General features: G+C 50.7%; 2 protein-coding genes across 5 annotated transcripts; both read left to right on the top strand.

Annotated features, from left to right (window-relative positions):
• Nucleotides 1-133: 133 nt before the first annotated feature.
• On the top strand, nucleotides 134-5,092 carry LOC136958062 (pyruvate dehydrogenase E1 component subunit alpha, mitochondrial-like). 2 transcript variants are annotated; one of them, XM_067252296.1, is made up of 12 exons: nucleotides 135-225; nucleotides 1,084-1,167; nucleotides 1,488-1,556; nucleotides 1,681-1,854; nucleotides 1,958-2,084; nucleotides 2,184-2,275; nucleotides 2,375-2,467; nucleotides 2,580-2,735; nucleotides 2,913-2,984; nucleotides 3,248-3,315; nucleotides 3,610-3,718; nucleotides 4,093-5,092. In XM_067252296.1, the coding sequence occupies exons 1-12, from the start codon at nucleotides 166-168 to the stop codon at nucleotides 4,255-4,257; spliced, it is 1,269 nt and encodes a 422-aa protein (XP_067108397.1). In that variant the 5' UTR covers nucleotides 135-165; the 3' UTR covers nucleotides 4,258-5,092. The 2 variants fall into 2 exon arrangements, with proteins under 2 accessions (XP_067108398.1, XP_067108397.1); XM_067252297.1 differs by lacking the exon at nucleotides 1,084-1,167 and having other exon boundaries at nucleotides 134-225.
• Nucleotides 5,093-5,885: 793 nt separating this feature from the next.
• LOC136958060 (ribosomal protein S6 kinase alpha-3) lies at nucleotides 5,886-27,481 on the top strand. Of its 3 annotated transcripts, none has more exons than XM_067252293.1 (22): nucleotides 5,886-6,170; nucleotides 7,874-7,933; nucleotides 17,412-17,528; nucleotides 17,889-17,970; nucleotides 18,595-18,675; nucleotides 19,110-19,189; nucleotides 19,412-19,518; nucleotides 19,672-19,709; nucleotides 19,903-20,045; nucleotides 20,550-20,620; nucleotides 21,479-21,567; nucleotides 21,709-21,773; nucleotides 22,017-22,119; nucleotides 22,237-22,349; nucleotides 22,479-22,601; nucleotides 22,709-22,798; nucleotides 22,925-23,083; nucleotides 23,204-23,365; nucleotides 23,574-23,650; nucleotides 23,977-24,094; nucleotides 24,193-24,333; nucleotides 24,534-27,481. In XM_067252293.1, exons 1-22 carry the CDS (start codon nucleotides 6,111-6,113, stop codon nucleotides 24,654-24,656), a joined length of 2,202 nt encoding a protein of 733 aa, XP_067108394.1. In that variant the 5' UTR covers nucleotides 5,886-6,110; the 3' UTR covers nucleotides 24,657-27,481. The 3 variants fall into 3 exon arrangements, with proteins under 3 accessions (XP_067108394.1, XP_067108393.1, XP_067108392.1); XM_067252292.1 differs by having other exon boundaries at nucleotides 22,476-22,601; XM_067252291.1 differs by having other exon boundaries at nucleotides 22,425-22,601.
• The last annotated feature ends 144 nt before the right edge of the window (nucleotides 27,482-27,625 follow it).

The raw sequence follows: 27,625 nt of genomic DNA, 5'->3' as shown, positions 1-27,625 counted from the left end.
GTCATAAAATGTTCATTGGCTGTCTGCAGTACAAGAAAGACAATACTTGTAGGATTTATATGCTTGCCTATCCTCATATTTGTGACGTCACGGGCCCACAGTCGACAACTTCCGTGTTTTGCTAATCCCGGTAGGTCGGAGCAGTGCTGTTGGTGTCCGATTAGCATGCAAAATATGCTGACACTCATTTCCAACGTGTTCAGAGGTACCGCCACCAAAAATGTGGTGAGTAGAATAACTCTATTTGGGGTTTAAGTTAATTGAAAATACAACAGTTTTTAAATAGGCTAGATTGCTATAAAGCAATGTTGAAGATGGGTTGCCAGTGGCGACGCAGTGGGACCCATTTAGCAGGCGCTGACCTTGTAGCCACAGACGCCTGGAGACAAATCCTGTCTGTACAATGCGCGACAATCGCGATATACGCTTTTCTCTACTTATGTGCACGTGACATTTGTGCTGATGACATGTGTTGAGCGCTAGGGTTATGAATGACTCATCATGCCATGTACCCTTTCAGTAGGGATACCCAGACAATAGCTTTACATTGTCGGTATTTGCCACACGGTGGCGCCTGTTGTCTCTATTCGCAGGTAAAGTAGGTTAATCTCTGGCTGTCAGCCAACGTTCACTAAAGTAGAATCTATAGAAACGTAGTGGTAAGCGTTGATGGGCTCCGTTAGTATTATTATCCAACAGGCTTTTCAGCCTGTGAATGCCTCACTCCCTTTCATCTCATCTGACATGCACAGTGTAGGCCTAGGCCTAATCTACCCGTACCCTTCTCATTCTCTCTGTCTGGCCCATAGGGAGCACAAACAGTGTCAGAGGTAAGCAGATCATGCAGCTCTACTCTGTAGTTGCAGTCTGTAGGCCTCAATACAAGCAGGTCTGCTCTAGTCTATGTCTGTACAGTTACACAATACCCCGACTCTCTTTGGCAAGCTGTGGTTGGTAGCTGTAGTGATGTGGTTTTCAACTGGTGTTCAGATATTCCCGTTAGTCTGAAACCTACCATCCCGTTTGATGATTTCCTGCCGTAGTCGTGCTCTGGTCTGATTGGTTGGTTCCTTTGTTCTCCAGTTGCTGATTCGCCTGTCCGAACACGTCGATTTAACCTCACCGCCCGCCTCGGCAACGCCCCGGCAACCACCTAAACCACCACCAGTCAGTACCAGAGCACCCAGGCTAGCCTTAATACTAGCTAGCCCCAGACTACTCATACCTGACTACACATTCAAAACCAATACCAGTTAATATTGAGAACAAAAACTACCTGTAGCACTCTGGCTACTCGGGCAAAGTAGGTCGGGAAAAATAGAGGACAAGGTGGGGTGCCTTCCCACTGTACTATGGGTTGATTTGTTTCCACTGTCAGCAGAGAGGGAATTAAAACCTTGTTTTCAATGCAACCATCTGTGCCTGCGAGTGTTTGTGTGTGTGTAACTTCTGTGTGGCACCAAAGTCTTCCACATCTGCCTCTCCAGGGCGCCATGGCGGTGGTGTCGGCACGCTCCTACGCTGACTTCACCCAACAGGCCAGCTTTGACATCAAGGTGAGTCAGCACGCACACACACACACACACACACACACACACACACACACACAGACAGACAGACAGACGCGCGACCTTTCATCTACAATGATCTTTTCCCATGTGTGTCCTCTCCTCCCTGTAGAAGTGTGATATCCACCGCTTGGAGAGTGGTCCGCCCGTGGTAGCGGAGCTCACCAGGGACCAGGGCCTGCAGTACTACCGGACCATGAACACCATGAGACGCATGGAGCTCAAGGCTGACCAGCTCTACAAACAGAAGATCATCAGGGGGTTCTGCCACCTGTACGACGGACAGGTCAGCGCTCACACTCGCATCACTCGCCCGCAGTCGTGCGACAAAGCCCAGCGCACGAATGCACTTTTTCCTCACACCCACTTCTGTTTGGGCACCCATTCAGGAAGCGTGTGCCGTTGGCATCGAGGCAGGCATAAACTTGTCCGACCACCTGATCACGGCCTACCGTGCGCACGGCTACACCTACACACGGGGTGTGCCTGTCAAAGAGATCATGGCGGAACTCACGGGTGAGATGATTAATCTGGTGGTCGGGAGTCGCCTGCCTTGGCGCGAGCTGCGTCATAGCTGAAGGTCATGGGATTCTCTTTCTGCGCCGTCTTCCCCAGGTCGGAAAGGAGGCGTGGCTAAGGGGAAAGGAGGATCCATGCACATGTACGCGGAGCACTTCTACGGAGGCAACGGCATTGTGGGAGCTCAGGTAATGCTCACACACACACACACACGCGGATGCTGAAACTATAAGTTAAAACGGGGGGGGGGGGCATTCCCATCCTGATTTGTGTGTGTGTGTCTTCAGGTTCCACTGGGTGCAGGTATTGCCCTAGCGTGTCAGTACCAGGGTAACAACCAGGTGTGTGTGACGCTCTACGGTGACGGAGCAGCCAACCAGGTGAGACTCTGTGAACTCTGCCTAGACTGGCTACATCTTCACTGTGCTTTATTTGCTCCTTCTTTGCCATCTACTTCCTGGTTGTGACCCACCCACTCTGTCGTCCAATCAGGGCCAGATCTTCGAGTCGTACAACATGGCGGCTCTATGGAAGCTGCCATGTATCTTCATCTGTGAGAACAACAAGTATGGCATGGGGACGTCTGTGGAGAGAGCCTCAGCCAGCACTGACTACTATAAGAGAGGAGACTTCATACCAGGAATCAGGGTCTCTCTCTCTCTCTCTCTCTCACACACACACACACACACACACACACACACACACACACACACACACACTCACTCACATACACACTGACTGCTGTAGGAGAGGATACTTCATACTAGGAATCAGGGTGAGACACACACACAGCCTACCTGACCTGTGAACTTTCTCTTGGTCCAGGTGGATGGAATGGATCTGCTGTGTGTGAGGGAAGCCACCAAGTTTGCAGCGGATCACTGCAGAGCTGGGAAGGTGAGTTCCTATAGGTGCAGAGCTGGGAAGGTGAGTTCTTATTGGTGCAGAGTTGGAAAGGGCTCAACAGTCAAAGCTCTGAGACCAGTAATCACTTACTGGGCTGGAAAACAAAGATCAAACAGACTTTTGAGCGTCACCAGCGGGGCAAAAGGGAGACTTCAAAGAGGGATCAGAGGAATAGAGCGACCACAGAGGCTTGAGTCTCGAAGGCCAGTAGAGGGAAAGACGTATTGACGTGCTCCTGGTCCCGTGTGCTCTAGGGCCCTATCCTAATGGAGCTGCAGACCTACCGCTACCACGGACACAGCATGAGTGACCCTGGGGTCAGGTGAGATAGACACCAAACCATGACCTTTAGACTTTTTGATAGTCACCTGACCTCGTTTACCTCTCCCCCCCATCCTTCACACCACTGCCTTCCTCCCTTGTTTTTTTGGCCAATCCCTGTTGCTCGGTAGTAGATGGGCAGTGATACGTTTTGTCAAACACTTCCTCTTCTCCGGGTCTGTCTCTCCTAGCACACAGGGCCCTGTTGCAGTGGCCTCTTTCTGATTGGGCCATGGACTGACAGTTACGCTTGTTTAACCCCAGCTTCCCCTCTGTGTGATGTAACTTCCTGTAGCTACCGTACACGTGAGGAGATCCAGGAAGTGCGCAGTAAGAGTGACCCCATCTCCACGCTGAAGGACCGCATGCTCAACAACAACATGGCCTCAGTGGAGGAGTTCAAGGTACTGGAGGCAGACATACACACGCCAACATCTACTCACAGACGCTGATGAAATCAGATGAATCAGTCCAACTCAATAAATACCATTCTAAAATGTCAAAGGAATGTGTCAAAATGTTAAGTCTATAATTGTAATTATTATCACAGTTGTTGACATGCACCTTGTGTAGTCTGCCAGGACTGTGATGATCTTGATGACCTTGGACTGCTGTTGTTTGGTTTATGTTCCTTATCTGTCTATGGTCTATATGTTCCTTTCTGTAACCCCAAATAGCCTCTTGGAGAACATTCAAGTTCTCTTGTCCAGTCTAATCAATAGGAGCGATGGGGAGCCGATGAACGAACATGAAGGTCACTGTCCTCCGTCTCCTGCAGGAAATCGACGTGGAGATCCGGAAGGAGATCGAGGAGGCGGCCCAGTTTGCCACCTCCGACCCCGAGCCTCCATTGGAGGATCTCTGTGACCACATCTTCTACAACGAACCACCCATTGAAGTCCGTGGAATTCACCCTTGGTCCAAGCTGAAGTCTGTGAGCTAGATATACACACACTAAATACTGGTTAAGAAAGAAGCACGCGCACAAGCCTGTGAACCAATCAGTGAGTCTCATTCCCCCACTCAGCTTACTGTGAACGCACAATGAGAGACGACCGTGCTGTGGTCCACAGTGGGTCAGGTAGCAGCATTCCCTGTGGGGCCTAGTAGAGCACCCATAATGTTATTTATTGAGACTATTTGTAGATAGATTTTTATTATTCATGTATTTATAATCCTTCTTGTGGTTATGTGGGATCATTTTATTGGTCAGAATAGGTTCCATCCTTGTCCCCACATACCAGTTTGTACCACATGTGTAATAGCGCTGGGCTCTTGGAATTTGATCAGGCCTTTCATTATCACACTTATCTTTAGAGAAACAAGCGATAGAGAAGTTTGACATTGAGATTCGACAAGACACTTACTGTAATGAACCATCATGGGGGGATTCGCCACACTCTCCTCTGTGGCTCAGTGGGAGTTTGAGGCAGGAGCAGCTTGTTGAGTCTTTCTGTTTGAAATGTCACTTGCTAGCATTGGCCCACTGTCAGATGGTGTGGTTTTGGGGAACTGGCTAATGTTAATATGATGTAAAAGATTTGAAGGTCAATGGCTGGATGTTTTGGTTTGGGTAAACCCAACTAGCATCTCTTTATGGATGAAGTTATTGCAGGATAACATCAGAAACAATATGAATTGGCTGCTTGCATTTTCCTTCTCTCTCTTTATCCTACTGAGCCATGCACTGCTGAATATTAGGCCAACGTCTGAGTGGACATGGAAATACTGCTTGTAATGCAGTGATGTCAATGATGAAATAAAGATGACTGACCCTGGATTATTGCATTTAGTGCTTATTGTTCCTCATGTCTATTTGGATGCCATGCAATGAATGAAAGTGAGGTGTTGCTCCATCTTTCACCACTAGTCGTCAGCCGCAACTTGCACCTCAGGAAACACCCTTGCTCTATTTAAACCAACCCTGTGTGAAGAAGGCTGGTTAAAATGTCAGATTGGAAGTTGCAGAGTTATGAGGGAGTCGCTGCCGCCCACAGCACATCTTTAGTCACAGATAATGATTCTGTGGTGGGCTGCTCTCATTATATCCCCGTGTGCGGCGCGTGCTCATATAAAAATAGACGATAATAAAAGACTTGCGCTGACGACCTACACCATCGGAGACTGCCGACTTCAGATAAGGCGACGCTAGATATTCACCTGGTGGTGTTTTCCACGACACCCTGAAAATGTGGTAACATCACCTAACGTGTGTATAGTAGCCTATCCAAGGTGATGAAACTATCCCAGTCAGTGGCCGGAAGCGAAAAGAAGACTGACCAAGTAATGTACTGGACAATGAATGTCTCAATACATTAACTAATAGTTTCAGATTGCTCATCAAAATGTATGAATATCTGCTTTGACATTCCTATTGGCATTTTATGGCCTTGCTCTGAACTCTCACCTGCCCGCATGCTGTCGTGTTCTGAAGAGTACGCCCCTACAATGACGCAGGCGTGACTCAACCCTCTGACAGACAGGTAAGCCGACACCCGACGCCATATTGGGAAATAACGGAAGTGAGAGAGCGAGCGAGGCAGAGAGAAATAGAGAGAGAGGGGAGAGTGTGTGTGTGTGAGAGAGAGAGGGGACGACAGTCGATACGGTCGTCTCTACTACACACAAGGGCGAAAGTAGAGAGTTTCCGAAAAGGCGTTCCATCCGGCGCGTTTTCATGTTTAGACAGTGTTTTAAAGGAAGGGGCGGTTGCTGTTTATAACTGTTCGCTGTTGCCTGTGTCTGAAATACTAGACCAGAATCAGAGTGTAACAGGGACAACTCGGAGCTGCGAAGATGCCGCTGGCACAGTTGGCAGATCCTTGGCAGAAGATGGCATTGGGGAGGGCGAGTGAGGTGAGTGTGTCTGTGTACGTGTGTGTGTTTGAGAGAAAGAGAGAGAGAGAGGGAGAGAGCGAGAGAGTGTAGTGTGCGTGTGTGTGTGTGTGTGTGTGTGTGTGAGAGAGAGACTCTACTGCTCTGTACAGCAGCTTACAAAACACTGTCACTTTATCGCTGCCGGTATCAAACCCACATCGATAGGCTATTGTAAAGTAGGGCAGCAATATAGCCGAACGTCCGAACGACTACAATGCTTTACTTAGTTCAAAGACTATTCACAGAATGTTCAGTTCTGTGATTCATAAATCTTTTTTGGGGCTGGGAAATTGTGCTTTCTTTTTTTCACGGGCCAAGGGGATTTTTAGAAGGCCTGTTTATTTCGGCCTTTCAGCTTTGGTGTGATCAACATTGTATCCGACTCTGATTTGAAAAGGTAGCCAGAAGCTAGCTAAAGCAAGGGGTTGGGGTCACTGGCTTAGGCTGCCTGGTGGCCACAGGATGAGCTTGGTGCGTGCGGTTTCCTGTATTTAGTTTCTGTAGTGTTTAGAGAGGAGCGACTTCAGCCGTCCGCTTGTGTAGGCTCATCACACAAGTTTTTAGAACTTAATCCACCATGAGGAGTCAGTCAATTGAGGAGTCCTGTTCCTGGCTGTCGTACCTGTGGCCCTTCACACACCTGTTTGGGTCTGGTTGTGTGTGTGTGTGTCTGAGGGGAGGGGTAAGAAGGAACATGAGTTCTAAGAACCTGTCAGATAACAGTTTCCAGGCTGCAAAAACACACACACAAAAAAGGATGTTGTGAAATATTTGGAAAGGCAAAGTGGTGAGGGTTATGAACACATGAGCCTTAATCCATTGCACAACACGCACACACAAACCATACAAAGGCTGCATCGGAGTGGAAAATTGTCAAACAGTTCTCAGTACGTGTAACCAACATCTATGTGTATTCGCTCGTGCATGCGTGCACTCCACTCTCCAAGAGCTTTATTCAAGGTTCCACAGGAACAGCTCTTTAATGTTAGACAAGAGTGTGACCTCCCTCCCTCCTCCCCCCCCTCTGTTGCTTTTCTAACCATCTATCCATTTCTCCTCCCTGTCCCTCCGTACCACTCGTATATCACTATCCTGGTAATTCTCAATCCACCTCCGTCTGCCCTCTCATTCCGTGCTCTATCATTGGCTCCTCTCATCCCTCCGTTTTCCATCTTTCATTCCTGCCCTGTCCCCGTCTCCCCTCCTCTCCAGCTCATCCTTCAATCATCTCACAACATGCTTTTCTGGCTTAACTGTGTCCTGGGCCAGCCCCGCAAAGTAACAATAATCGTCATTAGAACTGTCTAAAGTCTGCAGACAGCCTATCATTAATAACAGGTGCGTAGCACACCAAGCCGGATTGGATTCTCTATTGTACTAATCTTTGGCGTTTACTGTGATGAGGTATGGTGGAGGGGAGAAAGGCAACAGCAAGCTGCCACGCGGCGTGTCTGTTGTGGAGTGACCTTGGGTCCTGGTTCATGCTGGGACTGAGCGACATGATGTGGGGTTACTAGACCCAGAGCAGCGCCACTTACTCGGTCTGGTGGCTCAAACCTGCTGTGGCTTTGAACCCAGAGTGACATGACAGTCTTGATTATAACCCCATGATGGCAGCATGACCACACTGCGGGTGTGTGTGGAGTATTTACATGTTGTGCTCTGTCTTCTGTGCTCTGCAGGATGCTCATCGCCATGTCCTGGAGGATTCTGTAGGGGAGGATGACTCCCTGTCCTGTAATGTAAGTCTACTCTCTCTCTCTCTCTCTCTCTCTCTCTCTCTCTCTCTCTCTCTCTCTCTCTCTCTCTCTCTCTCTCTCTCTTATTTATATATATATATATCTGCTTCTCTCTTTACCTCTCTTCTCTCTCTCTCTTTCCCTGTCCCTTTCTCTCTGTCTCTGCCTCTCTTTCCTCTCTCTCTCCCTCTTTTTCTCTGTCTGTCTCTCTTTCTCTCTGTGACGGATAGAGATTTAGAGAAAAAGATGGAGAGAGTGTGCTGTCGTCAAAGGCTGGGATGTGCTCTAATGGCTATTGATGAGTGGTGTCCAGCATATGTGTGTACACATGGTCCTACATGGTCCTATGGATGACTCAATCGATCTGACTTCATCACTGATGGCCTACTGTGTCGTGGGAGTCCGATGCTCTCCAACCTGGCTACCCGGAAGGGGGATGTAGAGAATCTGGCAACCAACAGGATTTTTGCATTTGTTGGGCCAGTGGACCTGGTTCTGTCGGGATACAGTCTTTAGTTCCAGCCCAGCATTGGGTCACTGGCGTAACTGATAAATATAGCATGGCCACAGCAGGTTATGTGGTTGTAAACAGCTAAGTTGGAACCATGGCGGTTCTCCAGGAATAGGATTAGAAGCACTGATCTGTATAGTTATAGCTTCCCCACTTAGTTTAGATGTGTTCTGTTTAAGTGTGTGTGTGTCTGTGTGTGTCTTTCCTCTCCCTACTCTTGTCTTTTGCTGGGGCAGATGCTCGTATTGATTTTTAAATGCAGAGGAGATGGCTTATAGATCTGCTGTCTGGAAAAGGCTGAACAGTCATTAACCATATCCCCCGAGTCTACCTTTGTTCTACACGCACGCGCGCGCGCACACACACACAAAAACACACTACCTGTATGCAACCTGACAGCATTCCATATTCTAAAACAACACCAACCAGAAGCAACAAGAAGCTGTCTCTCGTCACTTTAGACGTCATGTGTGACATCACAACCCAACTGGCTGCGTGGCCGGCCCTCAACGGCATGGGGGTGAGGGAGGACTCGGTGCGGCTCAAGCAGAAGGTGTTAGTGACTGGACTGGACTGTTCTGCCTGGCTGGAGGGTGTGTGTGTGTGAGAGAGGGGGTGTGGGGTTTGCAGGTTTAACTGAGGTAATGAGGCTGCTGTTGCTCATCGTCATATTGCCAAGGTTGCCCAACACACACATCTAGACACACACACACACGTAACACAAGCATCCATATGCGAGTGCACACGCAAATGCGATTCCCCCCCCCCCCCCCCCCCCTCCCTCGCCATTGGAGCGTAAAAGGGTTTCCAAACGGAGTTAGCAACATCTCATGTCTCTGAGGGATCCAGCAACATCTGCTCCTGTCTGCCTTCGGCCTCTGGCCTTCTACACAGACTGTGTGTGTGTGTGAGTGTGTGTGTGTGCACGTAAATGGATCATGTTTGGGCTCCAAGATGAGATAGGTCATCTGATACAGAGTCTCTCTCTCTTTATTGTTCTCTCTACTTGTCTCTCTTGGTCTCTCTCTCTCTCTCTCTCTCTCTCTCTCTCTCTCTCTCTCTCTCTCTCTCTCTCTCTCTCTCTCTCTCTCTCTCTCGTACTGCAGTGCCCCCTGTTGCCTTGTCTGTGTGTGTGAGAGAGAGACATAGAGAGGGATTGGCTCTCCAGCGCTCACTGGCACATGGTATTTAATCTTCTCTGGCCATCTGGACTGACTTTCTCTGCCTTCTTCCAACGCCCACACACTTGCATACATGTGCGGTGCACACACGCACTCACACACACATTCTCAACACTCAGGTGTGAGTGTCTGGGACTAGACATTCCTAACACCCCCCTTCCTCCTCCTCGCTGCTTGACCGCTTGTAGACGCTGTTACTGCGAAAGGTCGGAGTAGGTGTAACCCAGGGCAACGTGGAGAGGATAGGAAAACCGGCTCTAAGCTTGTTATTGTCAAAGGTCAACTGCTCAACGGTAAACTGGGCTCGCTGTGTGTGTGTGTGTGTGTGTAATGGGCTGTGGAGGTGTCGTGTGTATCTGTCTGTGTTTAATGTCTGTTGCTTGATGCGTTTGAGTCTGATGAATTGATTGAATTAGAATATCACAGGTAGACAAAGCTCTGGTTGCTTATGAACACACGCACGCGCACACACACACATTCACAGTCACACACCAAATATTGATTGTTGGAGACATGAGAGTTGAGAGAGAGGAGTAATGGGTCGAGGGGGGAGCTTGTGACAGAGATGTACAGAAAGAAAAAAGGAAATATACCCCCCCCCCCCCCCCCCCGCTGTGTGTTCTCAGGATGAGTTGGTACATTCCTCTAGTGTTATAACATGGGACAGGGTCATTGGACTGGCTCACTGTCCGAGGGTGGTGATGGAGTGTGTTTATGTGTTTAGAGTGGAGCTCTCTGGGGCTGGCTCTCAGCCCCTGCGTGAGTGAGGCATTGTGGGATTGGTATTGTGAGGTCACACAGCGGTGATGTAATCCCTGTATCAGGGGCGCCGCTCTTCCTGAACGGAACACACTCCAAGAACAACCACACCGTACATCATCCCTTACATCACAAACTCACTCGCTCACACACGCACACGGACACACTGAGAGGATTGTCGGGGAGTTTCCCTCCCTTCCCTTGAACATTGTTCAAGAGAGCAGAAGAAGAGTGGGAGGGATAGGAAAGAGAGAGAGGACTGGGGAGGGAGGACTGGGGAGGGAGGACTGGGGAGGGAGGGAGGACTGGGGAGGGAGGGAGGACTGGGGAGGGAGGGAGAGGACTGGGGAGGGAGGACTGGGGAGGGAGGGAGGACTGGGGAGGGAGGGAGGACTGGGGAGGGAGGGAGGACTGGGGAGGGAGAGGACTAGGGAGGGAGGGAGGACTGGGGAGGGAGGGAGGACTGGGGAGGGAGGACTGGGGAGGGAGGGAGGACTGGGGAGGGGGAGAGTGGAAGTGACAGGCTGTAGAACAAACAAAATCCACACCCATAGACTCTGTGGTCAGGTTTTTACCAAGTATTGGAAAAAACTTGGTTTTGTAGTATTGGAATGCATTGATCCAAGATCTCATTATCTTCCTGTCCACTTTCTAACCAAAGACAACTTTTGCATGGCCACAAAACCAATCAAAAGCCATTAAACCTCGGAACTATGAGTAGACCTGACACCTTAACTACGATTGTCTCTTGAGAGTGACTGTGAGTAGAAGTGACTCTCGTCCATCCTGTCGCTGTGTGAGAACACACACCTTCCGTTGTCATGGTGACTCGGGGAGGATATGTTTCTGTTCAGTCAGCAGCTCTAGAGGACAGGAAGTTAACCTCCACTCAGACAGGAAACCACCAGCTGCCCTGCTCCCACAAAAGGGCAACACATACACACACACACACACGGCCGTCAAACGTGTAGGCACTAATAACAACACACTCAAAATGTTGCATACATAGTGTCGACATATATGTTTAGGTCCTGTTTGTCTTTTTAGACCCCAAAAAACCCCAACACTGTGTGTGTGTGTGTGTGAGGAAGGGGGACCCCGCGGACAGATGTGTCTCTTCCTGTACAGATGTTGTTGCCAAGGAAACAAGGACAGGACATGCTTTAATCACTGAGATGACCAGCAGCTGGAGGGCCTTCCTGGGCAGGCCTTCCTTCTGTGTGTGTGTGTGTGTGTGTGTGAGAGAGAGAGAGAGAGAGTCCGCTCAGTCCGTCCTCTGTCCAGCCGGAGTGGTTCTGAGTGTGTGTGTGTCATGTGAGGAGAGGATCATGTTGAAGATGCTTCTGCTGCGGATCAGACACAACAACACGCGGGTAGGCCGCGCACACGCACAGACACACACGCACCACACTGGGACAGTCCTCTACAGTCAGTGGATGTATTATTCAGATGGAATCGCTCTCCGTGACGCAGTATCAGGCTGGGCTGTTGCTTTGCATTGGCAAGGGAGTGAAACATTCCTGGTGAGACGTTTGTTGAAGGAGAGCGGGGTGGAGAGACGAGAGAGAGAGAGAAAGAGAGAGAGAGAGAGAGAGAGCAATCATTCAACATGTTCCTCGCTGGCAGACACACGAGAGAGCAAGCAAATTCCTCCGAAGACTACAGCAAGTATGCCATGGCTGTGTGTGTGAGTGAGAGAGAGAGAGGAGAGAGAGGAGAGAGACAGGAGAGAGAGGAGAGAGAAAGATGTAATTAAGAGGGTGCTTTTCCCTGATCTGAGAGGCGCTGTTGGCAAAAGATGAAGCACTTTGATTTTCCTAACGAGGGACAGGAAGAGAGAGAGGGAGAGAGGGAGAGAGAGAGAGATCAGAATGAGAAACAATAGAGGCAGTGTCTCCATACACAACATGGCGGGGTGTGTGTGGGGATCCCGCTTTGTAGCATGATGACAAAGTTCTCGCAGTGTCGTTGGCATGGTAATAAACCTGTCTGATCCCTGTTCCCACTCTCTGTCCTGTCTGCCTCTCTCCCCTCATCCCCCTCTCTCTCCTCCCGTCCCAGACGTCCTGTGAAAGTACAGTATGTACAGTCTAGAAGCAGAAGTCCATGGGAAGGAAGGAAGGTGCTTCTTCTAAGGACAAGGCCAGGTAGATGAGGTCACTATTGGAACGGGGCCGCTCCATCATGGCATGGGAGTGTGGCCCCGTTCCTTTCTGAAAAGGCTGTTTGCGCTCTCCTAGAGAGGCTGGCTAACCACTATCCATACCCACTCGAGATCCAGCTGAAAGATGGGTTAAGGTGTGTGTCTGTGTGTGGGCATGTGTGCAGACACACAGAGCAGAGCCGTGATTGAGGAGTCAACTTGCCAGTTGTTAAATAAATGATGTCGTCCTCTCCCTGCTTCTCCTCATCCATACTTAATTCTCTCTCTCTCTCTCTCTCTATCTAGTTTCTATTACTTAGTCCCTTGCGATTAATGACTATGTCAGTGGGGGTACCAGCTGCTTCTGTGACAATGACCCACACCCTCTCTACTTCTCCCTTACTCTCTCTCTCTCTCTCTCTCTCTCTTTCTCTTCTCTCTCTCTCTCTCTCTCTCTCTCTCTCTCTCTCTCTCTCTCTCTCTCTCTCTCTCTCTCTCTCTCTCTCTCTCTCTCTCTCTCTCTCTCTCTCTCTCTCTCTCTCTCTCTCTCCCCCCTACACAATCTGTCTCCATCACCTGGGGGGTGTTTTAAGAACTGTATCATTAGAGTTCTATTCTAGAACCTCACAGGTGACTCTCTCTCTCTCCGCCTTGTGATGTCATCAGTGAGCAACTGCATTTGCATGAACAGGAGGCCAGTATGTTTGATGGGTTGCGGGGTTTGGGAATTGTTCCCAGTTACCCAAGGATGCCTGTGTGTGTGTTTGATACCTTATCTGGTGTCCTCAGGTTTAGCGGATGTGTTGTTTAATGCAGCTAACCTGATGAAACCAAAGATGTACCTCAATTAGGCCCCTCTACCACTGGTGTGTGTGTGTAGCTAATTGTGTTGCATAAGTGGCTTAGGGACATAGATTGCTTAGAATTCCTCTCTCAATCCATGGTAACTCCAGTCACACTAGCTTTACACTCACGCACACACGCACACACACACACACACTCACACATACAGGGAGACAGGCTTAAAAGAGCTTTCCTACAGCTATTAACGCACCACTATTCTTATCTGAGGCAATGTTCAAACTTCTAGCAACAGAACAAAATGACTTCCTCAGGTTGCGTCCAAAACTCCTTATCTGGCCCTGAGCACCTGATGCTACAGCAGCTCTAACCCCACACTGCTCCCGCGCTATGTCAAATAAAGACAGATATGATGATGCTGTGATCTGCATCTCAACCTGACTCACACATTTCTAATACCAAATGCCCACATTTAGCCTATTCAGTGATGGAGCTAGACTTTGGACACCTTGTTCTTGTTGCCTAGGGACAATTAGTGGAGTGTATGGAGCATAAGGGAAGGTGATAGTCCTTGGACAACAGGTGTCTTTAAGCCCAGGAAAGGCCCCACATCCTGCCGCACAGTGTGTGTGTGTGCATGGAATCTTCATGTACATGGTGGTCAAGCATGAATGTGTGTGTGCCTTGTGTTTTCAAGTATGTGGCAGTCAGGGATTGGTGTGAGTGTGGGGCGGGGGGGAGGGGGATCTCCAGGTCACATGATGGAAATATTGGGTGGGAGGTTAAGGTGGGCTTTAGGGGGAATCCCAATTTGGATCTGACACTCCACTCCCCCCCCCCCCCCTGTTGGGCATCCCCCACACAGTGACACACACACTCGACATCCCTGCCTTCATACCGTCCACCCTCACACACCCTCACACATTCGGACACTCTCAGTCACACTCGTTCACCGTCAGACAGGCAAGCTCACATCAGAGCACACGCTAACCTCACCTAGCCTCTTCCTATTCCCTCCTCTCTCTCTCCAGCGCGATCACACACACACGCACCCACACACACACACACCCACCCAGTGTTTTGCTCCTGGTGGAGATGCCAGACCCAGGAGAGCTGTGTCTGGGTGTGATGTGTCTGCTCCGGGGCTTGAGGACCAGGCTGAAGGCCCTCAGACGGATGTTCGCCGGCGCCCAGCGCGTCCTGGACGCTACCGGCCCGCGGCCCGGCCTCCCTCCCGGGCCCGGCCTCTCTCCCGGGACCGGCCTCTCTCCTGGGACCGGCCTTCGGCAGCCGCAGTCGGTGTTGTTTACCGGGGGGGTCTACCGGGGCCAGCCGGTTCCCGGCAGGGCTGTGAGTACGGGGGTTGGGTTACAGCATCAGCTGGCAGTGGCTAGGGCTGACGTGGACTAACACTGGTCTTAGCCGGCCGAGGGTGGGAGTGTGGGAGGGATGTACATCTATATGTATATACAGTTTATGCCTATATGTTGTAGGTGTACTAAAACGCCAGCTGTAGGACTATGTCGATGCTACACAGAGAACGGCGTAAAGAACCATATCGTGGCTAAGATTGGCTCGTGGGTGTTATGTGAGGAAGACTGGTCATGTAGCTATGGTGTAGCTATGGTGGCCTGGCCTGTAATGCTCGAGTATTCTCGGTTATCGTGTGTGTGTGCGTGTGTGTGTTGTAGGCACAGAGGCATTTATATCTCGTTCTATGGATGTGTGCTTGATTTGATCTGATTCCTTAGGGACGCTTCATTACTTTAATTATCCAAATGAGCCCGTGCAGTTAGGGTGGACCGGGAGGACGGATTGAGTTATAGAGAGCAGGGAGGACTCGGTGCTGCTCAGCAGAAACAACGTGCGCGAGTGTGTGTTTGTGAGAGAGAGAGAGAGAGAGAGAGAGACGTACGGAGAGAATTCTAATTTCGTACACAAGAGGAAGTAGAACACTTCCTCACAACTCTGCCGACCTTAGAGAGAAACCGCCTCCCTGCAAATGTTTCAATCTACAAAAGGATTCGAGACAAACGCAATCATTTGAACTCAGCTGTTTGAAAAGCAGTGCATATTCTGGTGTTAATCAGGATTGTGTGGTTGTTGTTGCTCTTTTCTGAGCATATGTTCTTTCATCCCCAAAATGTCCATTGAATTCTGCTGAAACAGAGAAGAGCCTTCCTGTGTCAGTTCCACAATACGGGTGGTCATGTGACCTGTGTCTCTCTGTGACCTATGACCTATAGCAGGCGTCACCACCCTAAACCGACATAGTCCACCCAGGGTTAAACTGTGTGTGGCAGAGACAGACAGCATAGTGTAGAGGATGTGTGCAGCGTGGAAGCATTGTGTGTGTGTGTGTGTGTGTGTGTAAGGGCAGGTGTTGGGCTCTGCAGTTTTAATCCTGTGATTAAGAGGTGCTAGATGAGCATCCTGTCGCCTCTCTCTGATCCTCCATCTGTGCTCTGCTGTGACTCTCTCTATCTCACACACACGCACGCACGCACGCGCACACACACACACACACAAGCACACAGACATTTATGAACATGCAGACATACCCGCACCCTCACACACGCACACAAATTGCTCGAATGGAAATGCAGACGCACCAAAACAAACCTCAGCCGACGTGAATATTTTAAATACGTCAAAACGTTTTCGAACCGCAGGTAGGCTGTGCTGTGAACGGCCAAATGCATGTTCATCTTCTTCCTACTTCAGAGCTTCTCTGTCAGAACATGGCAGTGGGACTCATTTGCATGTCGAGGTGTGGGGTGCCGCGCTTGGTGTTGATAAGATGCAGAGAGAACGAGAGGAGCCAGAGGAAAGAGAGGAGCAGGGAGAGGTAGAGAAGGAGAGGGCACCAGCGGGAACAACTACAGGGACACAGCTGCTTCCCTCTGTTCACCTCTCTCTCTCCCTCTCTCTGTCTCTCTCTTTCTCTCTTTCTCTCTCTGTTTCTCTCTCTCTGTGTCTTTTTGCCCCTACTGAGAGAGCACAGAGAGCGAGGTGTACTTAAGAGTGACAAAAAAGGTTAGAAATCCCTGTGAGAAACATGGGGCGAGATAGAGAAAAGGTGAGAAAGATGAATAAAGATAGAAAGAGTGAGAGGCCTGGAAGGGAGGGAGAGCGAGAGACATCATATCCTGCATGAGAGGGCGTCAGTGTTGCTGTAGAGGGAGGCTCAGAGACTGCAGAGGATCATATCTGTTAGTGGCCTTCTCTCCTCGGCCCGGGTCAACATGCTGGCAGCACACAGCCAGAACTACAGGACCCAGAATGCACTGGGGCACGCTGCCACGGACACAGCCCTGCCCAGGCAACCACAGGTACGGAGGCGCAGGATACTCGGTTCATCCTATTGAGGTTTTCTAGTCTCCGTTTCTAGACTAGAAGTGGGCTGGGGGGAGGAAGAAGGGGCCGTTTTGAGAGAGGAGGAGAGAGAGGAGGAAAGTTCCTCGGGCACGCGCTCGCGCAGTGTGATGTCATGAGTCAGCAGGAGGCAGCAGGAGGGACCATGACGACTGCGTGGGCCCGAGACTGACTCCTGCAAACTCTGCCGGCTGGAGTTGGACTTCACAATGATGAGGCCGGGTGACTCACGGGCTTGTTGTACGAGAGCCTCTGTCTGTGGGCTGAGCTACGTGAAAGCTCGGAGAGAGGAGGTGAGCCGTGCTGATTGGCGGCGTGCCAGCATGTGACCCCTAGCCGTGTTTTCGTAAGATTGGGTTGATTGAGTTGAGTGGCCGATTTGGAGCTCAGCCCCTGAGGTGAACTGTTGAAGGTGCGGCGATGCGTCCGGTCAGGGACGTTAAGTCCTCTTTAGAAAGCTTCGGCAGGATTTCCCTTGAGAGGCCGTAATCAGTTTACGCAAGCAGGAGTTTGGCTCACGACAGTGCTGTCGCTGGTATTATAGGTCATCGTTTTCTTATTTGTCTACAGCAGCAAAACGGGACCAATGGAATCCTTCCCCACACCTCCCAACTTCCCCCAACACACACACACACCTGCCTTAATCAACCGTAGCCCGTGGATTGCGGTGATATGCGTATTAAAGAGTGTGTGTGTGTTTGTGTGTTCCAGGAGGAGGTGGCAGTGAAGGAGATCAGTATCACCCACCATGTGAAGGAGGGTTCAGAGAAGGGCGACCCTCGACAGTTCGAGCTACGCAAGGTGCTCGGTCAAGGCTCTTTCGGCAAGGTAATGTGTGTGTGTGTGTGTGTGTGTCACTGTGTGTGTGAGTCACTGTGTAACACATGTTTAGTCATCTGCAGCAGTTTCCACTCCAAATCGCTTGTCAATTTCACCGGCGACAGCGTCTAAACACCCGGTCGCTATAGCAACCGCAGCCTGAGGGCCCTCCGCCCGTCGGCAGGGTGTGATCATGTTTATGAATGGACGCTAAAACATCCTCTCCTTTCATCTTTGACGCCGTGACGACCGCGACGAGCTCACCTGACGCGCTCGCCAAAATACCTCAGCCAGGTCACCAAAGTCTCTCTTGGCTTTTGAACCGGGCCACGCTCATCTCTCTCTCTCTCTGCCTTCACGACCCTGTAGGTGTTCCTGGTGAAGAAGACCACAGGGCCGGACGCGGGCCAGCTGTACGCCATGAAGGTGCTGAAGAAAGCCACGCTGAAAGGTACCGCCAGCAGCAACGCGGGGGGGCGAGTGGGAGGAAGGGGCAGAGAGATCTGTTTGGTTCGTTTGACTCGTTTGATTCCAGGGGCCTGAGGGTTACAGCTTAAGGAGGCTAAACCTGGATCAGTTACCTGAAGCGTTTTTCTCCCAGAGCTGGGGGGAAACACAGGGTATGCGCCCCCTGGTGGCCGTGGAGAGTACGTCAGGCGCCAAACACCACCCTCTCTGTTTCCCTGGTCTTCCTCCTTTATCTCTCTTTCTGTCATGCTTCCACCTGCACTCTCTTTCCCTGTCTCTCTTGCTTGCTGTCTCTAGTCTCTCTCTCTCTCTCTGTGTGTAGGAATGAATCCCTCATTCCATTCCTCTCTTCTGCTTGTTCTTTTCCTTCTTTTATTCAATTACTCATCCGCTGCCATCTGGCAGCCTCCTCCATGCCAAGAGAGAGGGAGGAGAGAATAGACAAGAGAGAGAGATAGAGAGACGGAGGAGACAACAGACAGAGAGAGAGAGAGAGGGGGGGGGGGGACCAAGTAGAGAAGGAACATGTTTTTGTGTGTGCGTGTCTCTACACACAAAAGACCAAACGCCACATTGACTGTGTCCGTGTGCGTCCGTGTGTGTTTAGTGCGCGACCGGGTCAGGACCAAGATGGAGCGGGACATTCTGGTGGAGGTCAACCACCCCTTCATTGTGAAGCTTCACTATGGTGAGTCAGCCGTACCTGTGATGTCATGAGCCCTCCAACTGCCACGCCCACTCGCAGAGAGCTTCACTTCCAGCAGCTTGGATTAGTCCCCCACTAACAGATCAGATCGCACGAGCTGGTGAAACTCTCCTCTCTCCCCCGCTGTCTCTCTTCTCCTGCTCTCTCTCCATGAGAACAAGGCCTAATCATTCTGTGGGACATTGAAACGCATGACTCCTGAAGGGTCAACCTCTTCGACTGACCTCTCTCTCCTCTCCTCCTGACTCTCTCCTCCTGACCTCTCTCTCCTCTCCTCCTGACATCACTGTCCTCCTGACCTCTCTCTCTTCTCCTCCTGACCTCTCCTCTCCTCCTGACCTCTCTCTCCTGACCTCTCTCTCCTCTCCTCCTGACCTCTCTCTCCTCTCCTCCTGACCTCTCTCTCCTCTCCCCAGCGTTTCAGACAGAGGGGAAACTCTACCTGATCCTGGACTTCCTCAGAGGAGGAGACCTCTTCACACGCCTCTCCAAAGAGGTAGGGGTGTGTGTGTGGTGTGCATGTGGTGGGTGTGTCTATGTGTCTGGGAGGAAGTGTTTGTGTGCGTGTGAAAAATGTCTATATTAATAACAGTAGCATGCTTGTGCATGTGGGTGTGTGACTATCTATATCTCTCTCCCTCACTCACTCTCTCTCTCTCTCTCTCTCTCTCTCTCTCTCTCTCTCTCTCTCTCTCTCTCTCTCTCTCTCTCTGTGTAGGTGATGTTCACAGAGGAGGATGTTAAGTTCTACCTGGCAGAGCTGGCTCTGGCACTGGACCACCTGCACAGCCTTGGGATCATCTACAGGGATCTCAAACCAGAGAAGTAAATCACACGCACACACAACCCGCTCGTAGCACACCTTCAGAAACGGAATTGTGACAAAGCACACGTACACATGCACACATATACAGACGCTATTGTATTGTCCTCGTGGGAATAAGGTATCTCTTTCTAAATGCATTTCTGTCTCCTCAGCATTCTACTAGATGAGGAAGGACACATTAAGCTGACAGGTGGGTAACATTAGCCTGTGTGTGTGTGTGTGTGTGTGTGTGTGTGTGTGTGTGTGTGTGTGTGTGTGTGTGGGAGATGGAAAGAAGGAGAAACAGAAGAGAGAGAAGAATGATCTATCGTTTCACAAGTGAAAGTTCCTTTTATTACAGGTAAAAATGCTTACCTGTGTGCGTGTGTGTGTGTGTGTTGCAGACTTCGGCCTCAGTAAGGAGTCTATAGACCACGAGAACAAGGCCTACTCCTTCTGTGGGACGGTGGAGTACATGGCCCCCGAAGTGGTCAACCGCAGAGGGCACACCCACAGCGCTGATTGGTGGTCGTACGGCGTGCTGATGGTGAGGGGGCGGGTGCTGTGTCGTGCTGTGCTTCGTGGGGTTTCCTGCTGCTCTGTGCGTGTCGGGTGGTTCAGTCATCGCTGTTCGGCCGTTTGACTCACCGTGGTGACGTTCGTCTCCATTGTGCTCCGCTCCCTGACTCATTTAGCCTCTTGACATAATTGGTGCGTTCGCACGTCAATGTCAGGACTCGTTCCTGTTGCTCTAGTCGCATGGCTACATGGGCTGCAGTACGACATGGACTGTTCCGATTGGCCGTGCCCGTTGAGAGCGCACGTCTGAAGTCTGAAGGAAAAGACAGACGCGCGTTCTCTCGTCGACGAGCCGCCCTCGGAGAGACGTATCCAGCGGGAAACCGTTCAGTGTTGAAACCCCCGAGCTCTCTGATCAGGGCTGTGGTGGGTCTCTCCTGGTGGGTCTCTCCTGGTGGGTCTCTCCTGGTGGGTCTCTCCTGGTGTGACCTGGTGAGCGAGCCTGTGCTGTGTTGTGTCTCCCCCCCCCCAGTTTGAGATGCTGACAGGAACGTTACCCTTCCAAGGAAAGGACCGGAAAGAGACCATGACCATGATCCTCAAGTGAGTGACCCTAACCACTTGACCACAGCATTTGGCCCATGTCAGTTTCTGGAGTGTTGAGCTATTTTACTAACCTTTTGTGTGTGTGTGTGTGTGTGTGTGTGTGAATGCTGAGTGTGCTCTGAGGCTGGCCCGGGGAAATAGAAGGCTTATGAGAAGAGCACTCAAGAGGGGAGGATGGACAGAGTGAAGGAGGGATAAAGGAAATGGACTAAAGTGTGCAGACGGCTGTATGGAAGAGAGAGGGGAAATGGAGATAAGAAAGAAAGGAATGGGAGGCGGGGGGGAGGGCAGAGAGGGGGAGGTTTAACACCTAAACAAACCCCTCACTTAGTCAGCTAGCTTGGGGAAAGGAGGAGGATTTCACTTTTTTTTTTCACCAACACACTCTTGTGTGTCTCTCTCTCTCTCTCTCTCTGTCTCCCTCTCTTTATTTCTCTCCCACCCTGTCTTTCCCTTTCTCCCTGCATTGCTGAGTGTGTGTCTCCTGAGTGCTGAGTTAGGTTCCTGTTTGTGCGTTACTGTATACGGCTGCTCTAGTGTTACAGATGCACCCAGCCCAGACCCACACTGAATACAGATGGATATTTGATGACTGCAGCAATAACACCAGGCTCCAACGCTCTTTCATCTTCCCCTTCTCCCCGGATGACATTCTCTTTTATTTCCTTGACATCCTCCTCCTCTGTCTCTCTGTCTCTATCCTGACTCACTCTCTTTCTCTCTTTATGTCTCTCTCCTGACTATCTCTCTCTTCTTTTCTCTCTCTTCCTTTCTCTCTCTTCCTTCCTTCCTTCCTTCCTTCCTTTCTCTGTCTGTCTGTCTGTCTGTCTCTCTCTCTCTCTCTTTTTCTGTCAGGGCTAAGTTGGGGATGCCACAATTCCTGAGTTCCGAAGCTCAGAGTCTCCTGAGAAACCTCTTCAAACGGAACCCTTCCAACCGGCTAGGTACCCCTCAGACACACACACACACACACACACACACACACACACACACACACACACACACCCCAGGAGACTCGCCCCTGGCCTGTTCTCAGACTAGAGCAGTCTAGAGCAGCTCTCACAGTTGTGGTTGTGGTTCTGCAGGAGCCGGACCAGATGGAGTAGAGGAGATCAAGAGGCACCACTTCTACAACACCATCGACTGGAACGTGAGTGTGTGTGTGTTTTTTGTGTGTGTGTGAGTGCGTGAGTCTGTGAGTGTGTGTGTAGTGTTCTGATTGGCTGTAGTGAAGGTTAGGGATGTCTGTGTGTGCAGTGTTCTGATTGGCTGTAGTAAAGGTTAGGGATGTCTGTGTGTGCAGTGTTCTGATTGGCTGTAGTAAAGGTTAGGGATGTCTGTGTGTGCAGTGTTCTGATTGGCTGTAGTAAAGGTTAGGGATGTCTGTGTGCAGAAACTCTTTCGCAGGGAGCTGCACCCTCCGTTCAAACCTGCCACAGGCCGACCTGACGACACCTTCTACTTTGACCCTGAGTTCACCGCCAAAACACCCAAAGGTACCAGCCGCTAATACACACACTCTACATACATACACACATACACACTACACATTCACGCACTAAACATTCATTCAGCCATTTCCTTGTCTCATCTAATCTGTGTGTGTGTGTCAGATTCCCCAGGTGTACCTCCCAGTGCCAACGCCCACCAGCTGTTTAGGGGATTCAGCTTTGTAGCCATAACGTCAGAAGAGGAGACACAACCCCTACCCAACACTATCGTACAGGTACACGCACACACACACACACACACACTTCATCACTTCATGCAGAACAAACTCTCAATCGGTTGTATTACTCAGACTCGTGCTGTGCATGGTCACTCAGCTGTGTGTGTGCGTGTGTGTCTTCAGCAGCTGCACAGAAGCACGTCGCAGTTCTCGGACACGTACGAGATCAAGGAGGACATCGGGATCGGCTCCTACTCCGTCTGCAAGCGCTGCGTCCAGAAAAGCACAGGCACGGAGTTCGCCGTCAAGGTAGGTAGCCAGCCAGCCAGCCAGTCAGCCAGTCAGCGCTAGCCTGCCCGCTCTCTCCCCCCCGGGCCCCAGCCTGACTTCTCTCTGCTCTGTCTCGGGGGCCTCAGATCATCAGCAAGGTGAAGAGGGACCCCGCGGAGGAGGTGGAGATCCTGCTCAGATACGGCCAGCACCCCAACGTCATCACCCTGAAGGACGTGAGTGTTGCCGTCCCGTGTGTGCGTGTCTGTATGCGTCCGCGTGTCCACGTGGGTGCCTGGAACACACCTAGACGTGTGTCTAGATATACACGTGTGTGTGTGTAACTGTCCTGTGTGTCGCAGGTGTATGACGACGGCAGGTCCGTGTATCTGGTCACAGAGCTGCTGAAGGGAGGGGAGCTGCTGGATAAGATCCTCAGGCAGAAGTTCTTCTCCGAGAGAGAGGCCAGCGCCGTCCTCTACACCATCACCAAGACTGTGGAGTACCTCCACATTCAAGGGGTATGTTTGTGTGTGTGAGTTTGTGTGGGTTGACCACCGTCATCTTAAAGGGACAGTCCCCCCCCCCCCCCCCCCCCCGTGTTGTGTGTGTGGATAGCGTGTGACGGGTGCTGTCTGCAGGTGGTGCACAGAGACTTGAAGCCCAGTAACATCCTGTATGTGGACGAGAGCGGGAACGCGGAGTCCATCAGGATCTGTGACTTCGGCTTCGCCAAGCAGCTGAGGGCGGAGAACGGCCTGCTCATGACGCCCTGCTACACCGCTAACTTTGTAGCCCCGGAGGTAGGTTTGTCTGCCTGCCTGTCTGCCTGTCTGTCTGTCTGTCTGTCTGCCTGCCTGTCTTACTGTCTTCCTGTCTGTCTGCCTGTCAGTCAATCTTTGTCAGTCCTGCTATTTAATTTGATCTCACAATCTCACTGTGTTTCAAGATACATCCGGTGCGTTGCTATAAGATACCTAATGTATGTGTGTGTGTGTGTGTGTGGTGCAGGTACTGAAGAAGCAGGGCTATGATGCAGCCTGTGATATCTGGAGTCTAGGTGTTCTACTCTACACCATGCTGACAGGGTAGGTGTCTGGCTGTCTGGTGCCTGTCTGTCTGGTGCCTGTCTGTCTGGTGTCTGTCTGTCTGGTGCCTGGCTGTCTGGTGTCTGTCTGTCTGGTGTCTGTCTGTCTGGTGCCTGGCTGTCTGGTGCCTGTCTGTCTGGTGCTTGTCTGTCTGCTGTCTGGCTGTCTGGGTGGAAGGCTAATTCACCTGTTCTCCTCTACTGATTATTACTGTTATTATCAGGCTTCATATCTGGGTCCTCCTCCATCTTCACTCTGTGTCCTCTCCCTACCTCTCTCTCTCTTCTCTCTGCCCTCCCTCCGTCTCTCCATCTCTCCCCCATCAGATTCACTCCCTTCGCTAACGGACCAGAAGACACTCCAGAGGAGATCCTGGCTCGGATTGGCAGTGGCAAGTTCTCTCTGACTGGAGGCTACTGGAACTCTGTCTCAGCTGAGGCCAAGGTACACGCACACACACGCACACACACACACACACATGCGTATGCCTGCAGTTGATGTGTGTTTGACCTTTGCCCTCCCGGTGACCCCCTGACCTCCAGGAGCTGGTGTCTAAGATGCTGCACGTCGACCCCCACCAGAGGCTGACTGCGGGCCAGGTCCTCCGACACCCCTGGGTGACACACAGAGACCAGCTGCCCAAATACACGCTCAACAGACAGGACGCCCCCCACCTGGTCAAGGTAGCTGTGTTTACGTTAGCTCCCGCTGCCTGGAGACATAGAGCTTACGGATAGTGAATGTCACAGTTGGGTTGAGATTCTGTTCCACATCAGGTGAAACTTGAAAAGTGTTGTGATGTTGTTCTATCAGCTGCTGACTCCCCCCCTCTCTCCCCCCCCCTCTCTCTGTCTGTCTCTCTCTCTGTCTCTCTTTCTCTCAGGGTGCCATGGCAGCCACCTACTCCGCCCTAAACAGGAACGTACCACCAGTCCTGGAGCCTGTGGGCTGTTCCACTCTGGCCCAGCGGAGGGGGGTGAAGAAGCTTACCTCCACTGCCCTGTGACCTCACGACCTTAACCTCTTCCCTGGTGACTCCGACCTCTGACCCCCTGCTGGGGAGGGGGGGGGCGGCGGCGCAGTCAACCCTCCTCCTGGTCCCGAGGGTGACCCTGGAGCACCTGGGACCACCAACGCCAAATAGAAGCACAGCGACCCCCCCCCCCCCCCTCCTCCCTGCCCTTTTTACCTCCATTCCATTACCACCAATCCTCCCCCCCTGCCCCTGTCCTGTTGCTCAGTGTTTCTCCACTCTGGTCCTGGGAGGGAGGGGGGGGGGGGTGGCGGGGCAGGGGCTGAAGGGAGAGAGAGAGCAGGGTTTGGGTCCAGCCCATCTCTAACACACCTGATTTGTTAATGTGTCAGTGCTGGGCTGGAGGAAAGAATGACACCGACCAGCCAAGTAGCTCTCCAGGACCAGGGTGAACAGAAGGGAGACGGCTGTCCTCATAAGTATCTCCATCCTGCTTTGGACAATCAGTACTGCTTCTAGGACGGACAGAGTTGTGCCAGGAACGTGAATGTGTTATGTAACCTTTGGGAACATTTTGAGAGATTATATGATCATCTGCTGTATGCATTTAAGACGATATTGTTATTTCCATGTACCACTTATAGCTGTAAATCTGTATGTCAACAACACATGTAGCCACTGAGGTGATGCTGTCATCGATCGGGGACTGAAGTGGTGAGGTCATCACCGGAGGACTCTAGAAAGTCAATCCAAGGTTGCCCCAGCCGAGTTTCAAAAGTTCCACCCGGCTAGAGGCAGTAGCCAGTCAGATGCTGCAGAGCTCCAGTTGTAATTCAGAAGGAGTGGAACCCCTCCATACCCATAGCCCCCATCTAACGCTTTAAAAGAGGGGCTGCACAAGCATGTCTGGAGGAAGAGGCTTGGCAAACACAGAGGGATGATTCCTCTCTGTCCAAACCCAGAACACAACCAGAGAATGGGGATCCCCTGTCCTCTGAGTGTCAGGTTCCCTGAATAGGAATTTTAACTTAATGCTCTGTCACTAGGCAACTGGTGGTTTATGGCCTGGTTACCTGGCAACATGTAAGCCCTGCTGGGTGGCGTGGTGTCAGAGTGGTGGAAGCCCTCGTGCTGGAGGTCAAGATGCAGGGGGGGGAGGTGAGTCCTGGCCCTGCTCCTGGAAGCACAGATGTGGGACCTTCACCCTTGAAGACAGACCCCCACCATGATAGCCATGTCTGGGCCAGGGTTGACCCAGACCGGGCGGCCTGTGCTCGGCTGAGTGTGTGTAGCAATCGAGGACACAGAACTGAACATATGCAGACAGTAGAGCAACTCAGGTTTATGTGAAATACAAAACAATGCATTTTTTATACATCCTTAGGGAGAGTGATGTAAAACAAGCACACATGTGAGTCGTTGAAGGGGATTTTCAGTCCATGGATATCGATTTAATATACTCTTATGTTCTTTGAAATAGCCAGAAACAACCCCTGTAGACGTAGAGAGGATTGTGTGGGGTTAGAGAAAGATGGTGGTCGTGTTATGTCTGGCGTAGTTCAGTGACCCGCTCTCTAACAGTCTCTCTGACTTGGTGGCTATCTTCCTTCATCTCTGTCTTGGTTCGGCTAAATATCCAGTCAGCGCAGATCCTAGGATCAGGGAGTTGTCTTCAAAGCTGAGAGTGATCTTCTCTCCAGGGGGTCTGTTGATTGGATGCACACTGTGCTCTGTATGGTGGTTCCCAGAAACTCTGAACTGAACTTCTCCTTCAAGCCCTTTAAACGGAAATCACCATATAGTAATATCTGCAATGTTATCATTATGTATAATGTAGCAATCAGTGGTTTGTAGCAGTAGTTGGCTTGATTTGAGTTCATCCGTACCACAGATACTTTCCAATCAACAGATTACTTAACTAGCTGGCCATCGTCAGTTGAACTGAGGCGAATCGAACATACATCTAGTCTAAAGCATTTGTCCCTTCCAGCTGTTCAAACAGGAGGAAGGGGAAACTGGGTGGGACTTGACCGTCTTTGACACAGAAGGATTCTGGGAAACCGATGCGTTTGGGGACACGCTTCATGTGAGCGGTTCCGTCAACCAGCTTAGATTACAGACGATCAATAGGCACCTGAAATAGCCCACGTGCCCTTTTCCCTCCCGTGTACTTCCACGTCCGCAGAGTTACTCCATTCCCCTCCAGGTCCAGATGGAGAACATGGAGGGGAAACATTTCTCCAGAACCGCAAGCCGACTCCAACGCTGTGATAGCGGATCACGCGACGCTGCGGAGACGTTTAGCAGGCGACGTGCTGCGAGGTTCTGGAACGTGAAGAGGGCTCAAACTTCATTACTCAGAGAAAACACTGTTGTTACGCTCCCTTCCAGAGCTTTTGTATGTGTATATGTTTTAATATATGTGCATATTAGTATCTTTGTCTTGTATGCTTTTTATGTAAGGAGAGAGAATGTGAAAAGGGGTTTCCTTCCATGTGTCAGAAAGTGGAAGCTAAGCTTCTTACTAGTGTTCTCCAATGCCCCCCCCCCCTCCTACCAGGAGAAGTTATGTTTGCCTGTGATCATCCAGCCAGTCCTGCTGCTAGTCCAACTCTCTGGTTTTCTATCTGCAGTCTCGTAAGAGTAGGGGTTTCTACTGAAATGAATAAAAAGGATCTTCAGTAAAAGACTGGGGGATTTTCATTTCAATCTTTTTTTTTTCTTTTTCTCAAAGTTAGGTTATTAGAGTTGTTACAAATAAGTTATGTAATTTGCAGTCTGAAAAATCATACTTTTGGTTACATTATGAGTGAGGCCCCTGATTAGACAGCTTGTACAACTAAACAAAACTCCAAACAGCTTTGTGGCATTTTGTATTTATTGCTGTTAATTCCAGGAAACAGTTTCAACAATTTGCATAAAATCCAAATTTGCTCTAGAAATATATTTGACCTTTCCAGTACATAACATTTAGATATCAAAGAATACAGTAAACATACAAT

Source organism: Osmerus mordax, chromosome 15 (genome assembly GCF_038355195.1).
Source record: "Osmerus mordax isolate fOsmMor3 chromosome 15, fOsmMor3.pri, whole genome shotgun sequence".
Taxonomy (NCBI): Eukaryota; Metazoa; Chordata; class Actinopteri; order Osmeriformes; family Osmeridae; genus Osmerus; species Osmerus mordax.
This window is presented reverse-complemented; position numbering and strand designations above follow the sequence as displayed.

Excerpts from the sequence above, each read along its gene's own strand:
- LOC136958060 (XM_067252291.1), top strand. The coding sequence starts at position 6,111 with ATGCCGCTGGCACAGTTGGCAGATCCTTGGCAGAAGATGGCATTGGGG. Across the intron at positions 6,171-7,873 it reads CATTGGGGAGGGCGAGTGAG|GATGCTCATCGCCATGTCCT; the intron begins GTGAGTGTGTCT and ends TGTGCTCTGCAG. Across the intron at positions 17,971-18,594 it reads GAAGAAAGCCACGCTGAAAG|TGCGCGACCGGGTCAGGACC; the intron begins GTACCGCCAGCA and ends GTGTGTGTTTAG.
- LOC136958062 (XM_067252296.1), top strand. The coding sequence starts at position 166 with ATGCAAAATATGCTGACACTCATTTCCAACGTGTTCAGAGGTACCGCC. Across the intron at positions 2,468-2,579 it reads GTGACGGAGCAGCCAACCAG|GGCCAGATCTTCGAGTCGTA; the intron begins GTGAGACTCTGT and ends TCGTCCAATCAG. Across the intron at positions 2,985-3,247 it reads ATCACTGCAGAGCTGGGAAG|GGCCCTATCCTAATGGAGCT; the intron begins GTGAGTTCCTAT and ends CGTGTGCTCTAG.